At 55.8% G+C, this 13234-nt stretch overlaps 2 protein-coding genes across 5 annotated transcripts in view; both read left to right on the top strand.

Moving 5' to 3' along the window:
• Positions 1–5662, top strand: part of PIP5K1C (phosphatidylinositol-4-phosphate 5-kinase type 1 gamma) — a 32733-nt gene extending 27071 nt beyond the window's left edge. For 2 of the 4 annotated variants that reach the window (XR_008973429.1, XR_008973427.1), the window contains exons 15-16: positions 67–477; positions 4809–5662. Coding sequence is in view for 1 of the 4 variants with exons in the window: in XM_057418726.1 (XP_057274709.1) it covers positions 67–168; positions 324–477; positions 2148–2222; positions 4352–4435; positions 4809–4811 (418 nt within the window). In the remaining 3 variants the exon portion in view is untranslated. Of the gene's footprint in view, positions 1–66; positions 478–927; positions 1659–2147; positions 2223–4351; positions 4436–4808 lie in introns of those variants that run through there. The other 2 variants (XM_057418726.1, XR_008973428.1) reach the window with 2 other exon arrangements.
• A 2853-nt stretch (positions 5663–8515) lies between these two features.
• Positions 8516–13117, top strand: CACTIN (cactin, spliceosome C complex subunit). The gene is made up of 10 exons (XM_057418713.1): positions 8516–8640; positions 9019–9502; positions 10011–10106; positions 10393–10538; positions 10616–10778; positions 10887–11004; positions 11144–11336; positions 11691–11810; positions 11972–12222; positions 12443–13117. The coding sequence occupies exons 1-10, from the start codon at positions 8516–8518 to the stop codon at positions 12931–12933; spliced, it is 2187 nt and encodes a 728-aa protein (XP_057274696.1). The 3' UTR covers positions 12934–13117.
• The last annotated feature ends 117 nt before the right edge of the window (positions 13118–13234 follow it).

Below are 13234 nucleotides of genomic sequence, written 5' to 3'. Positions count from 1 at the left end.
ATTGACACTGGCTATTTAATCCCTTTCCTTTTGTCCTCCTTTCCCACCTCTCCCTTTGGTTTCCAGGTCACACGAAGAGGTGCGGGTTGAGGAGGAGCTTCAGCAGATCAGTGTTGAGCTGGAGCCCAAATGTGATGTTGAGATCATAGCTCCTGGAGATGATAAAGAGTGAGTGTTCTATGGTGCTGGGCAGCTTTGCAGACCCCTGCCTGGTGTCATTTGGTCCTGGATGTGACGGTGGAGCATCCCCAGGACCTCTGTAGTAAATTATAGCCTTGCTTGCTCAATTTTGATAGACTCTATCATCTTTTCCCCCCCTCCAGAGAGGCAGCTTCTTCAGCCTGTGCCATTGTAACGTCCACAGCTACTGTAGAGGTAGAGACAGCCAGCCAGGCCTCGGAACCAGCCAGCCAGGCCTCAGAACCAGCCAGCCAGGCCTCGGATGAAGATGATGTGCCAGTCACAGACATATACTTTGTAAGACATCTTCTCTGCTTGGCCAGTTAGGGGTGTGATGGGAAAGGTTGGACAAGGCAGTTGGGTGCAGAGCAGTACCATCTGCATGTTGAGCACCTTGAGGTCTTGACACTGGGTGGGTTTTTGAGGACAGGCAAGTGGATTAACCCTTGGAGAATGCAAACCAGCATCTTGTAGGGCTCAGATGGGTGGCACTGCTGCTGTGGATGTAACCATAGGTGTGCTACTCTACTTCCAAGAAGGATGAAGGGTTTATCTAGGCCACGTTCACTTCTGACACAAGCCAGGGTGAATGTACGTGCAACTGAGGGGTTCTTCCTTCCTCAGCCAGAGAGCCCGGCTGCTTTCCTGAGCTCAGATGTGCCCCAGTGGCCTAGAGCCAGAAGGGAGGTGATTGCAGTGGGGCTGACCTTGGGCTCTGGTGAACTCTGGCTTTTAATTTCCCTGCAGACAGATGCATTAGGTGATGCAGTGGATATCTAGTGCTGAGACAGGGAGTAAGTGAGCTGGTTGCTGGTTGGCAGCAGAGTGCTGTGGAGCCTGGAGCTGTTCCTCAGTCAGCCATCACAATGTCTGAGCAGCTTCTACAGACCAGAGAAGAGTTTTTAGCCACATGGATGTGCCCCTGGGTTCCCAGACAGAGCTGAGGGTCTGACCCTGAGAGCTCTCCCCTGTGTCCAGTCTCTGGAACCATCTCAGTAAAGGATGTGCCCATATCCTGCCTGCTCTGACATGTTGCTGTTGGGTACGTGGTGATGGAGCTGAGCCCTTGTGATGAACTCTTTCAGGCTAACCTAAAAATGGCAACGTCTGCCTTTCCCTGTGCTTGCATGACTGCTGTAGAGCTGCTCACTCATTGCCGAGTCATCCCAAGGCTTGTGGGAGCTGTGGAAGGAATCAGCTCCATTTTAAAGGCTCGTCTGGTTTGGGTTTTTATGCATGCCAACAACTCCCTCTAACCCCACCTGCTCGCTCTTTGCCTGTGGGTGGCAGCTGGTTGCAAGCTGCCTGTTCCAATGGCAAGTGTCTTATAGGAAAGGTCAGTTTCTCTTCCTCCATGTCCCTGGGCATATAAACTCACCCCCCAGTTTGTGGGAGTCCTCTTTATCCAGAGGAAACTATCTGTGTGCAGTATGTGCTCCCAGAGAGCGTGACCGACTGCTCATCAGCATTTCATACTTCATCCGAGTCCTTGCTTTGTGTTAAATGTGTGTCGTGTGCTGTGGAGTGTTTCTCACTGCTGGGATGAAGGAAAAGCTGATTTTGGGTTCCCATGGGCACTGTCCTTGGAAAAGCACTTGAGCTGGAGCATGGGAGTGCAGCAGGGCTGGAGCCGCGGCTGCTCACTGCCAGGAGTGCTCCAGGGGTGATGGTCAAGGGATGATTTGTCAAGTCCCAGGGGACTGTGATCTGATCTCTGGGAGTCTGCTCCTGAAAGAAGAGCACTTTATCCTCCTGTTCACCCCCAGGGGAATGAAAGTGCAGAGCTGATGGCAGGGCTTGGGCACTGCTCTTCCCACGCATGGCTTTCCTGCCTGCTGAGCCCTTGAGGCCTGGAGTTGTCCAGCCCCGTGGTTGTTGCTTTCTCTTTCATTCTCTTTTTCACATCATCCTTTTTTTTTTTCCCCTCTTGTTTCCTTTCTCACCTCGCTCCTCCTGGGGGCATCCAGTTCACAGATGGGAGGTACTGGATTTACTCTCCCCGCCAGCACAGATTCCGAACCACCTGGCTTTCCTCTGGGAGTGTAAGTGAACATGCCAGCTCGTAGGGGAGCAGAGCTGCAGCTTTGAAACACTGGGGCCAGTGCTCCCTTTCCCTTGGATGCTAGGGCTCTGTGTCATGTGGCCCAGAAGAAACCAGGGGAGCATACTGGAATCACACAAATGGATCTTCCCTGTAGGGTCTTGCAGGAGCATGTGCTCTGTCCTGCTTTTCTGCAGGCTGGTGACACAGCTTCTGCCATGGGATGGGCTGTGCTATCACCCATTCCTCGGATGAACTTGCAAGCACCAGAACTGGCCAGAGAGGCACCTGAGCCTTTGTAGGTAATGTTAGACTCAGCTCAGGAAGCCAGATGAGATTCCAAAGAGACCATAAAGATGTTTCAAAGCTGCTAAAAACCCAAATCTGACCATTTAGGCTCATGGCAGGGATGGTGAGCAGCTCCTACAGCCGAAGGAGTTAGGAGTTGCTGCTGGGTTAGGTGTGGTTTTGACTCTCCAGCCCTTCTCAACAGCACCAGTGTGCTCCCCCCTCACTGCAGGTTTTCTGGGAGCAGTGGGGATTTTCCTTTCCTTGCCACAGGATGCAGGGAAGCAGTTATTTAGGAGCTGAATCCAGAGCTCAGACTGCTACCCTTCTAGGGCTTTGGGAGAGGTCATCTGCTCAAAGGCAGTGCCAGAGCCTCAGCACAAGCATTTGTATAGCATGGTCCTGCCATTGCCTGCCTTTGTGGTGGGCATGGGGAAGCAGGGCCATGACCTGCTCCTGATGGCACCATAAAGTGCTGCACCTACCTGGCCAAGCAGGCAACACCCTCCAGCAGCTCCTCCTGCCCCTCAGCCTGGTTTGGCTGCCCCAGGACAGTTAATATCAAGCCACCAGATGGTCCTTTATGTCCCCTCTGGGTTTGCAGCTCCCTGCATGCATCTGAGCTCCCCAAAGGCTCTGGAAGAGGCTGGCTGGAGCCTGCAGTTCAGTCAGGATGGATGAGCAACAGGATGTGGGGGAGGTTTTATGCAGTCTTGAGCTTTTCTGCACCTCTAGCAGAGCCCTGTGAGAAGTTGTAGGCAAGGTTGCTCTTCCCTCCGTTCTCTGCTAATGAAGCTGCAGTTATTGATGGGGTTCAGCATGTGGAGCCTGGTGCTTCAAAGATCCTCTGGCTTTTTGTCATTAGTTTCTTGTACACTGTAGACTGTTAAGCCCCCACCAGGCTTTTTCCAAGCACCCAGTTCCATTTCTCTTCCTCTGCAAACCCCAGGCTGTCAAAGGGTGCAGTTTCCTCTCTCTGGGAGCACCTCTGGAGACAAAAGAGCCCATTTACAGAAGAAGTGGGTCCCCCCCCGGGAACACCAGAAGCAGGCACCAGCCTTTGAATACTCCTGGGCTTCTCTGAGCTGTGTCAGTAGCAGAAGTGTCTTGGCACACGATGCCCAGTGCTGTGATAACCAGCTCCCTTGGCAGGCACCCTCTTCCCCCTTATTCATTCCAAGATCCACTTGTGTTTTGCCTCCTTTGTCATATTCATTCCCATCACTCCACTGTCTCCAAGACACTCAGTGATAACCGTTTCCTTTCTGTGGCCACCATCCACCATGGTCTAACCCACCCATCTGCTGCCTTGCTTGGCCTGCAGGGAAGTGGGACGGCACAGCAAACCAGACCATGCTTCACTGTAAGATGCCAGCTTGTCTCATGTACATGGCTCAGGAAAGGGGAGGTTGAGGGCTGGGAGTGGGTAGCAAGAACCACAAGCTCTGTCACTGCCCTTAGGTAAGTCCTTGCCACGTGTCTCTCGGTTGCTCTAGAGAGGGGTGCTGCTGTGGCAGGGAGGGAGCTGAGGTTTCTCTGGCATCTCAAAGCTCTAAAAAGCTGTCCCCGCAAAAGCGATGGTTGTGTCATCCCTGCTGCAGGGGAGCAGGGTGCAGTGTCAGTTGCTTGTGGGCTGTCCCATGTATGTACCAAAGATGAGGAAGGCTTCTCAGCTGAGAGCTGGCACCAAGCTCAGTTCTCTCCCTCAGGTGGATTGTTCTTATGTATTGTTTCCTACTCTTTTTATTTTCTCCTTTTATTTGTTCCCTTTTCTCTCCTTTGCTCCCTGCTCTGCTGCTGCTCTCCTTGCATTCTCTCCACCGTCTCTGGCCACTCTGGCAGCCGACAGACGAGAGGAGTTGGGTTTACTCCCCACTCCACTATAGCGCTCAGCTCCACTCTGTCTCTGATGAGGAGAGCGATACAGTAAGTGTACAAGACACGGGTGCTGGGTGCCCAGTGGGTCGAGGCCAGAGCTTGTGGCTGTGTCCCCTCACCATCGGGGCTCTTGCATGGCTGCAGCAGAGCCCTGCTGTGACTCGGGTCAGCTCTGTGGCAGCAGGCAAGATCTCCTGTGCTAGCAGACCAGGGGCCGTGGCTTGTTCTGAATGGTGTGGTGCAGTGAGAGCTTTGGGGAGCTGAAGTTCTCCAGTGGGGTTGTCATTACTGGAGGATGCAAGATTTACAACCTTGGACTTCTTTCATGCTTGTTGTGACTGTGGGGATTTGGCTGGGCTCACGTGGAACCACACACAGGGCCGAGGGCAGGTGCTGACTCTCTTTTCTCTGCCTCTTGCAGTAATCTCTATGCAGACACAGAAGCCCCAGAGAGCAGCGATTCCCTCTGCAGGTCGATGTGTTCCCCTTTTATTGATGCAGCCATTCCAGTGGGATGGGGAAGAGCTTGCTGACACCAACCAGTATTGCTGCACTGCAGGATCCCGGGCACTGCATTTCAGAACGGAGCAAAACTATAACCGTGTCTTTCTACTTACCCCAGACGTGGGCAGCAAAGGAAACCACCTGCAGCTCCTGAGGGAGGCAGCAGCGGGGTGTAGAGAATCCTGAGTAGTAATACAGTGTTTTCCAGACGTGCACTACCGTAGCTACCCATCCATGTGTGATACTGTGAACCTTTTTAAGTTTTTAACTGTGTATTTATTTCTTTTACCTTTGCACAGAGGCAGCACAAATGTGCTTTTTTAAACATTTAGTTTACTGCACTCTTTTTTTTTCCCTTTTTTTTTTTGTTTCTTTTCTTTTCCTGTCATATATTTGTGCATCAGAAAGGAGTGTGAGACCTCACTGGAGAACTGGTAGGAGCACGTTGCTGGGGAGGGCAGGGACCGGAGTGGCTTCACTGGAGGCAGCAGCATGGTCTGACCAACTGATGGAGTCGGGAGGTTTGAGGCTGTTCAGATTCTGCCACGGTTTTGCCGAGTGATCTAAGGCAAGTCACTTGCCCACTCTGTGCCTCGGTTTCCCCCATGATAAGGGGTGCACAGTACCCACTTCCGTTAAAGCACTTAAACCCTGGGATGAAAGGTGCTATGAAAATGCAATGTATTAAAGGCCATGGAATAGAATCACTCCCATGTTACAGTAGTCCAAAGTAGCCATGCCAATTTTCTTGGATTAAAGCGTCGCTGGTGACTTCTGTCAATCTGTGCCACTGTGTGGGGGCAGCAAGAGCAATCTTGGACCAATCCCGAGGGACAGTGATGTTGTCGCCTCAGCTCTCCTCTGGCTGTCGTGCTGGTTTCTGCCTCCGCCATGTGCTGCATCACCCCTCACTCTGTGCTTTGAGCCCCAATGCTTCCTCTGAACTGACTGCCACACCGGACACACTGGCACAGACGGATATGCACCTCCCAGGACCATCTGTGCCTGGGCCGGACACTGCATCCCACTGGAGCCACTTAGCACCTTGCATGCTCATGGCTGTACTCAGGAGGACACAACCATTGGGTTCACGTAGATGATCTGTACCTCAGGGTGGTCAGCAAGGCACTGGAGGTGGGAATGGGAGCTTGGCTCTGCCACCAAATGCCGTGTTTGTGGGCTCTGTTGGTGACTGGGATGTTGTTGCCTGTGGTAACATCAGCTGCTGGGCATCACTGCTTCAGCTGTCTATAGTTTGCTTGAGGAGGGCTTTAAAGCAAGGGCATTTGGTGTCACCAGGTGTTGGTAAGACAAGGCTTGCCCAACCACCAGCAGGGCACATGCCATAGCATTATCTTCAACTCCAGCAACCCCATCCTCATCTCCCAGAGAGAGGAAAGAAAATCCTTTAGACCAGAAGGAGCCAGGTCTCATTCCTGTGCTTTATGAGCCTTGCTTAAGAAAGAGGGTCAAAATGTTGTTATTCTCATTACAATGTTTCAGACTGTCCTTGGGATTCTTTGTAGAGGAGTGGGGGAAAGGGACCCTTCTCCCAGTCTGAATTCCCAGCAGTGCTCAGGACAGCTTAATTCAGGTCCCAGAGGGGAACTGGGCTGGTGGGAATAGCTGCCATGTGCTGAACTTGGTGAGGATCTTCAGGAATGGATGTTTTCTTGCCTAGCAGTACAGGACCCAGACTTCCCCCCTTTGCCTGCAGATGCTGAAGGCTGTAAGGTGTGCTGCTCTCAAGAGCACAGATTGCAGATCTTGCAAGCTGCTGCCATTAGATGTATTCATGTATTTACCAAATAATCTATCGGAAGTCTTTAACTCTCCCCTTTGAGTCACTCCTCAATGGCTCATTCACCCAGCTGCCAGCATTGCTCCATGGCAGCCCTGTTGCAGGCTGAGGAATGTCTCTTATCGCCTCTCTGGGCCAGCCCTGGGCTCCACAGGCTGTGAGCAGCACTCAAGGAGCTCAGAAGAGAGGGGACAGGAGGACTGTGATACCTACAGCCCAACCTGCATCTGAGCTGAAAGCTGGAGGCTTCAAAATGTTTAGTATTCAGCCTTTTTTTCCTCTCAAAGTGATGCTGTGTGTAGAGAGGCCAGAGGGAGCCACATCCCTTGTGCATCTTCAGATGCTGCTCTTGGGTTCTGTGCTGGAGGAGTCCAGGAAGTTGGGCTTGGGTGGCCTGGCCTGAGCTCACCACCCTGGAAACACCGGGCTTGAGGGTGCTGGGTTTGTCCCCCTCGGCCTTTCCAGCCAACTGAAATCAAGCACCTTGTTTAAGATGGTTTAAACGTTGCTGATGGAGACTTTCATTCCTTCCCCTCACTTCAGGAGGCTCTAAAGCCTCTGTGCAGGGAGCATCTGAGCCCCACCTCCATGGAGCATCTCAGTGAATGAACTCCACAAACTGGGTGGAGCTCTGGGTTCCAAGAGAGGTGGAGAACCCCAAACCTCTTGCAGCATGTTCATTCCAAGCGTTGGCTTTCCTCAAGCGTTCAGGCTTTTTGAGACAATCCTTGTGCAGTTCTGTCCCACTGAACTTCCAGCCCACCTGGGTCATAAGCTGCCTGTACTTTCTTTGTCAGGGTTTTCTGTAGTGACCCAGAAGCTCCCTGGTGTAACCCCCTGCTCTCTCCATCATTAAGAGGAAGCACCATGTTTCTCTTACTCCACTACGGTTTGAGCAGAGCAGCCCTATGAGACACCTGGTCCCCATGTAGCTGTTTGCTCTCCTTCATCCTTACCATCCCGTCTGGAACTCTTGGCTCTCTGGGACATGCCCTGGTGAGCTTTCAGCTCTGGCTATTGCCAAAGTGCAGGTGGATTTGGCAAGAGAAAACCAGCATCTGTGTCGTGCTTGCCATCAAGCTCCTGTGAAAGCTCTGGAAGGGCACACCGCGGGGCTGGCACAGAGAGCCCCGAGTGCCCAAACTGCGCTTTCAGACGTGTTTTAGTGAAGCTCAAGCACTTGTAGGTGTTGGTACCGAGCTGGTGCAGGCACGGCTGCCGGCGTGGGCTCTGCTCCTCCCTGTCTCTCTCCCAGCTGTCCTGCTCCGGTGAGGACGAGGTAGGAGCCGCAGCTCAGGCGTTCTGGACCGTGTTGGGTTTTCCTTTCTGTTGATGTCTACATTAGACCCGAGTCTGTTCTGGTGACGTTCCTATTCCTGCTCATTCTGTGTCCGCTCTGTGCGTGCACCGTGTAACGAATGTATGTAAGCAGCGGGACGCGGGGGGCTGGCGGCCCCGGTGTGATGCCAGCCCGTGGCTGTTGTCGTGTTTCTCGCGTTGGGGGGTGAAGCCATGAGCTTTTCTGATGTTCTCGGTTGTTCTGAGGGGTTTCCCCCCCCACCCCGGGAGACCTCATTTCCAGAGGACTGTAATGGATGCTCTGTCCTGCTCTGTGATAAAGCATAGTCTGTGCTGTGCCGACTCTGGCTCCTTCCTCCCGCCGCGCCGCTTTGGGGCTGAAACAGAACGAGGGAGGAGCGGCCCCGCTCGGCTCCGCCCCGCCGCTGGGGGCCCCGGCTGGGTTCGGCGGCTGCGGTGCGGGCTCGGGGCCGAGCGGGGCCGTCGAGGACTCCGGGGCGGAGCTGACGCCGCATCAGCCGGCGATGGGCTCTGGGTCGCGCAGCCCGGCCCGGCGGCGCAGGGAGCGGGGCCGGGAGCGCTCCGGCAGCCGGGGGAAGCGGCGGCGGCGCAGCAGGAGCGGGGGCCACCGGCGAGAGCCGAGCTCGGGGTGAGCGGGGACCAGGGCTGTGTCTCGGGGGGCCCGCGGGCCTGTGTTGGGCGGGGCGAGGCAGGCTCCCTGCAGCAGGGCCGGGCGCGGGAGGAAGGCCTGGCGCAGGCCAGGGTAGGCCGCGGCGGAGGGGGAGGCCCCGCAGGGCCCTGGGGCGGGCTCCGGTGGCCCCGGGCCGGTGAGCGCCTCGCAGAGCGTGGCCCGTGGCACAGAACGAGCCCGTTCGGGGCTGAAGGTGCGTCCCGTGCCGCCGGGCGAGCGCCCTGGAGCTTTCCCGGAGCTCTGGCGCGGCCGCAGCGCGGAGGTGCGGTCCCCGCTCCCGCGCTCCCCGGCGCAGAGCAGGAACCGTGTCCCGGACACCCCTTCCCTCCGCCGCAGCTCCGAGTCTGGCGGTGAGAGGCAGAAATGGAAGCAGAAGAGCAGAAGCCGGGACCAGCACCACAGCAGCCGCAGGAGGCACCGCTCGCACTCACGGGGCCGCTCCTCCGGGTCGAGCTCTGAGCGTGAGCGGGACCAGAGGAGAGCCCGGAGCCGGGAGCGGAGGAAGAGGGACGGCTCCAAGTCTTCCGTGTCCTCTGTCAGCTCCCCTTCCCCACCGCGCTGCCGGGGCCGGGAGGAGACGGGGCAACAGCTGAGCCTGCAGGAGCGCCTGAGGCTGAAGGAGGAGAAGAAGAAGCAGGCTGCGCTCATGAAGGCCCTGGAGACGCCCGAGGAGAAGCGGGCTCGGCGGCTGGCCAAGAAGGAGGCCAAGGAGAGGAAGAAACGGGAGAAGATGGGATGGGGAGAGGAGTACATGGGTTACACCAACACTGACAATCCCTTTGGGGACAACAATCTGCTGGGCACCTTCATCTGGAGCAAGGTGAGCTCCTCAGTGCCTGTATGTTGCTGCTCAAGGGAGACCATGCTTAGGTGGCTGCCAAAGAACAGGGCAGAGAAGCTGTGGGTCTTTGAGGGAGCTTTGCTTGAGGTGAGGTCCTCTGTAACACGAAGAGCAGCTCCGTTGGAGTAAATCACTGCTCTAGGGCAGGAGACGGGTGTTTCTGACAAGCTTGGTGGGGTTTTATCTCCTTTCTTTGTCTTGAATACTAAGCTAAGGGGTGCAGGGTGAGGAGGTGGGTCAGGGGACAGGAAAGGGGCCTGGACCTACTGGGTGCTGCAGGCCGAGAGCTGAGCAGTGTTTGTCGGTGTGTTAGTGCTCATGCTTCACTGAGGGGCATCAGGAGTGGGATTTAAGGGACTGGGGGACCTTTGACAGGATCACAGCTCACTGGAGCAGTGGAAGCAGGTGGACATGATGGGATTTGCTGGCTGGTTGGGGCTGTAGAAGTCACTAGGTTTCATGGCTGCCCTTGGCTGCTCCATTTCAGGCACTGGAAAAGAAAGGAATCAGCCACTTGGATGAGAAGGACCTGAAGGAGAGGAACAAGCGAATCCAGGAGGACAATCGCCTAGAGCTGCAGAAGGTGGGGTCAGATGCCCCTTCTCTCAGACAGTCCACCAGAGAACCCTGTGGCTAGGCCAGTTCTCACCTGAAAAAGTGCCCTTGTTCTTCTCATTGGGGTGCCCACAGGATGCAGGATTGGGGGGGCAGGGGGGGCGCAGTAGATTTCTGCTATTCCGTGGTGGAAAGACTCTTCTCTTGGGGTTCAGTCCAGCTCAGGAGATGCTGAGGAGGACAAGTGCCAGGTCACAGCACCAAGGTTCAGGGTTGCATCCACAGAGGCCTCACGTCTCCCTCTGCCCTGGCAGGTGAAGCAGCTGCGCCTGGAGCGAGAGCGGGAGAAGGCAATGCGTGAGCAGGAGCTGGAGATGCTGCAGCGGGAGAAGGAGGCGGAACACTTCAAAACCTGGGAGGAGCAGGAGGACAACTTCCACCTGCAGCAGGCCAAGCTGCGGTAGATGTGCGGCTCCAGGGGATAGGCCTAGCAAGGAGCAGGGGTGGCAGGCACTGATTTCTGTCTCTTTCTTCCAGGTCCAAGATCCGGATTCGGGATGGGAGAGCAAAGCCTATTGACCTTCTGGCCAAGTACATCAGCGCGGAGGATGACGATCTGGCCGTGGAGATGCACGAGCCCTACACCTTCCTGAACGGCCTGACCGTCTCCGACATGGAGGATCTGGTGGAGGACATCCAGGTACCAGCTCTGCCAGCCCTGTGCTCAAGGCTTCTCCCCCTACAGCTCTGCTTCCCTACCTGTGGTGTGGAGCAGGAGCCTGATGCCCTGCTTGTCTTCTGCCTGCAGGTTTACATGGAGCTGGAGCAAGGGAAGAACGTGGACTTCTGGAGGGACATGACCATCATCACGGAGGATGAGATAGCCAAGCTCCGCAAACTGGAGGCCTCTGGGAAAGGAGGACCGGGTAAGTGGGAGGACAGAGCCTGGTGTGGGTGTCAAGAGGAGTGTGAGTGGTGGGTTGTAGGGTCTGCTGTGTGCACTGGGGCTCAGAGGAGCAATCTGGGATCTGCTGACCTTCTGGTTGCCCTTGTCTGTGTGTCCAGGAGAGCGTCGGGATGGTGTCAATGCCTCGGTCAGCTCCGACGTGCAGTCCGTGTTCAAGGGGAAGACGTACAACCAGCTGCAAGTGCTGTACCAGGGCATTGAGAGCAAGATCCGGGCAGGAGGCCCCAACCTGGACATTGGGTACTGGGAGAGTCTGTTGCAGCAGCTGAAGGCTTACATGGCTCGGGCCAGGTAAGAGCCAAGGGTTGCCCCTTGACCAGGGCTATGGGAAGGGGCAGCACAGACCCTGCTGTGAGCAGAGCTGGCAGGGGGACACAAACCTAAAGTCACCGCTGGGGAGGCTTTACACTTTCCTAAGCGGTAGCTTGCCCCAAGAGCAGGGAAGAGCTGGGGACAGTCCTTTCTCCAGCAGCAATGTTTACAGTGAGGTCTCCAAGAGGGAATCAAACTGGAGGGTTGTTCAACCCCAAACCTTGCAAACATCAGCAGATTTCCAGCTGATGTGGTGGGTGTCGGAGCTCTGGGAAATGTGGGCATGAGGGGGTTCTGCTGGGTGGGACCTGACAGTTCCTCTCATCCTTGCAGGCTGCGGGAGCGGCACCAGGATGTGCTGCGCCAGAAGCTGTACAAGTTGAAGCAGGAGCAGGGAGTGGAGAGTGAACCGTTGTTTCCTATCAAGCAGGAACTGGCCTCCCCCAGTGACAGGTAGGAAGCCTTTCCTATGGGCAGCATCTAGGGCTCTCGAATGGGACACCCGAGGCAGAAGATGCAGCCTTGTTCTCCCATCCTTCCGTAGGCAGACCTCAGGCAAGCACAGAACAAGGGTACCATCCCCGTCCCAGTCCTCTCTTCTCTCTTCCTTGCAGGCTAGATCCAGAGGAGATGGTACAGCCAGGGCCATCATCGGAGCCAGAGGCTGAGCAGGATGCAGAGGCCAAGGGAGAGGCTGTGCTGATGGAGGAGGACCTAATCCAGCAGAGCCTGGATGACTACGATGCAGGGAAGTACAGCCCCCGGCTGCTGAGCACCAATGAGCTGCCCTTCGATGCACATGTGCTGGAGGCTGAAGAGGACACTCATCGCCTGCTGCTCCTGCGTCAGCAGCTGCAGGTCACAGGTGGGAGCCCCTGTGCTTGCCAAAACGTGCTTCAGGGTTCATGGCTAGAGGGGGAACAGATTGAGATGGGATCTTAGGCAGATTGGGCTTGGAGCAACCTGCTCTAGTGGAAGGTGTCCCTGCCCATGGCAAGGGGTTAGAGCTGGATGAGCTTTGAGGTCGCTTCCAACCCAAACCATTCCATGATGCTATGACCAATTGTTACCTCTTCTCTCTATAGGCGATGCCACCGAGAGCACTGATGACATCTTCTTCCGTAAGGCTAAGGAGGGGATGGGTGCAGACGAAGCACAGTTCAGTGTGGAGATGCCCCTCACAGGCAAAGCTTATCTCTGGGCTGACAAGTACCGGCCTCGCAAGCCTCGCTTCTTCAACCGGGTGCACACAGGCTTCGAGTGGAACAAGTACAACCAGACCCACTATGACTTTGACAATCCTCCTCCTAAGATCGTGCAGGGCTACAAGTTTAACATCTTCTACCCTGACCTCATTGACAAGCGCTCGACCCCCGAGTACTTCCTGGAGGCCTGTCAGGACAACAAGGACTTTGCCATCCTGCGCTTCCATGCTGGGCCCCCCTACGAGGACATCGCCTTCAAGATCGTCAACCGCGAGTGGGAGTATTCCCACCGGCACGGCTTCCGCTGCCAGTTTGCCAATGGGATCTTCCAGCTCTGGTTCCACTTCAAGCGGTACCGTTACCGCAGATGAGGAGCTGCCCCACTCACCTCCAGAGCCCTGGAACAAGGGGCTCTCGCTTGCAATCCATGCACTGCCCCACAGCCATCCCCAAGGCATGGCCCAGCACAGGGCCTGTTCCTGAGGGGTTTCCCTGTCCTTGCTTTTATGTTGAGGGACCCTGAGACTTTGGTACCAATAAATAGGGGTTGTTTAAGCAGTGGCCTGCTGGGTGTGGGCACCCTATGCTGCTCACTCCTGTCCTGCACATCCCCACCAGCCAGTACCACACTCGGCCAGCACTGGGAGCATCTCTGGGGGCTGGGTAGTGCTT

Source organism: Pezoporus wallicus, unplaced genomic scaffold, assembly GCF_028554395.1.
Source record: "Pezoporus wallicus isolate ANWC-B61680 ecotype Strahan unplaced genomic scaffold, APGP_CSIRO_Pwel_v1 contig_14027, whole genome shotgun sequence".
Taxonomy (NCBI): domain Eukaryota; kingdom Metazoa; phylum Chordata; class Aves; order Psittaciformes; family Psittacidae; genus Pezoporus; species Pezoporus wallicus.
The sequence above is the reverse complement of the archived record's forward strand: the minus strand, read 5'-3'. Positions and strand labels throughout refer to the sequence as shown.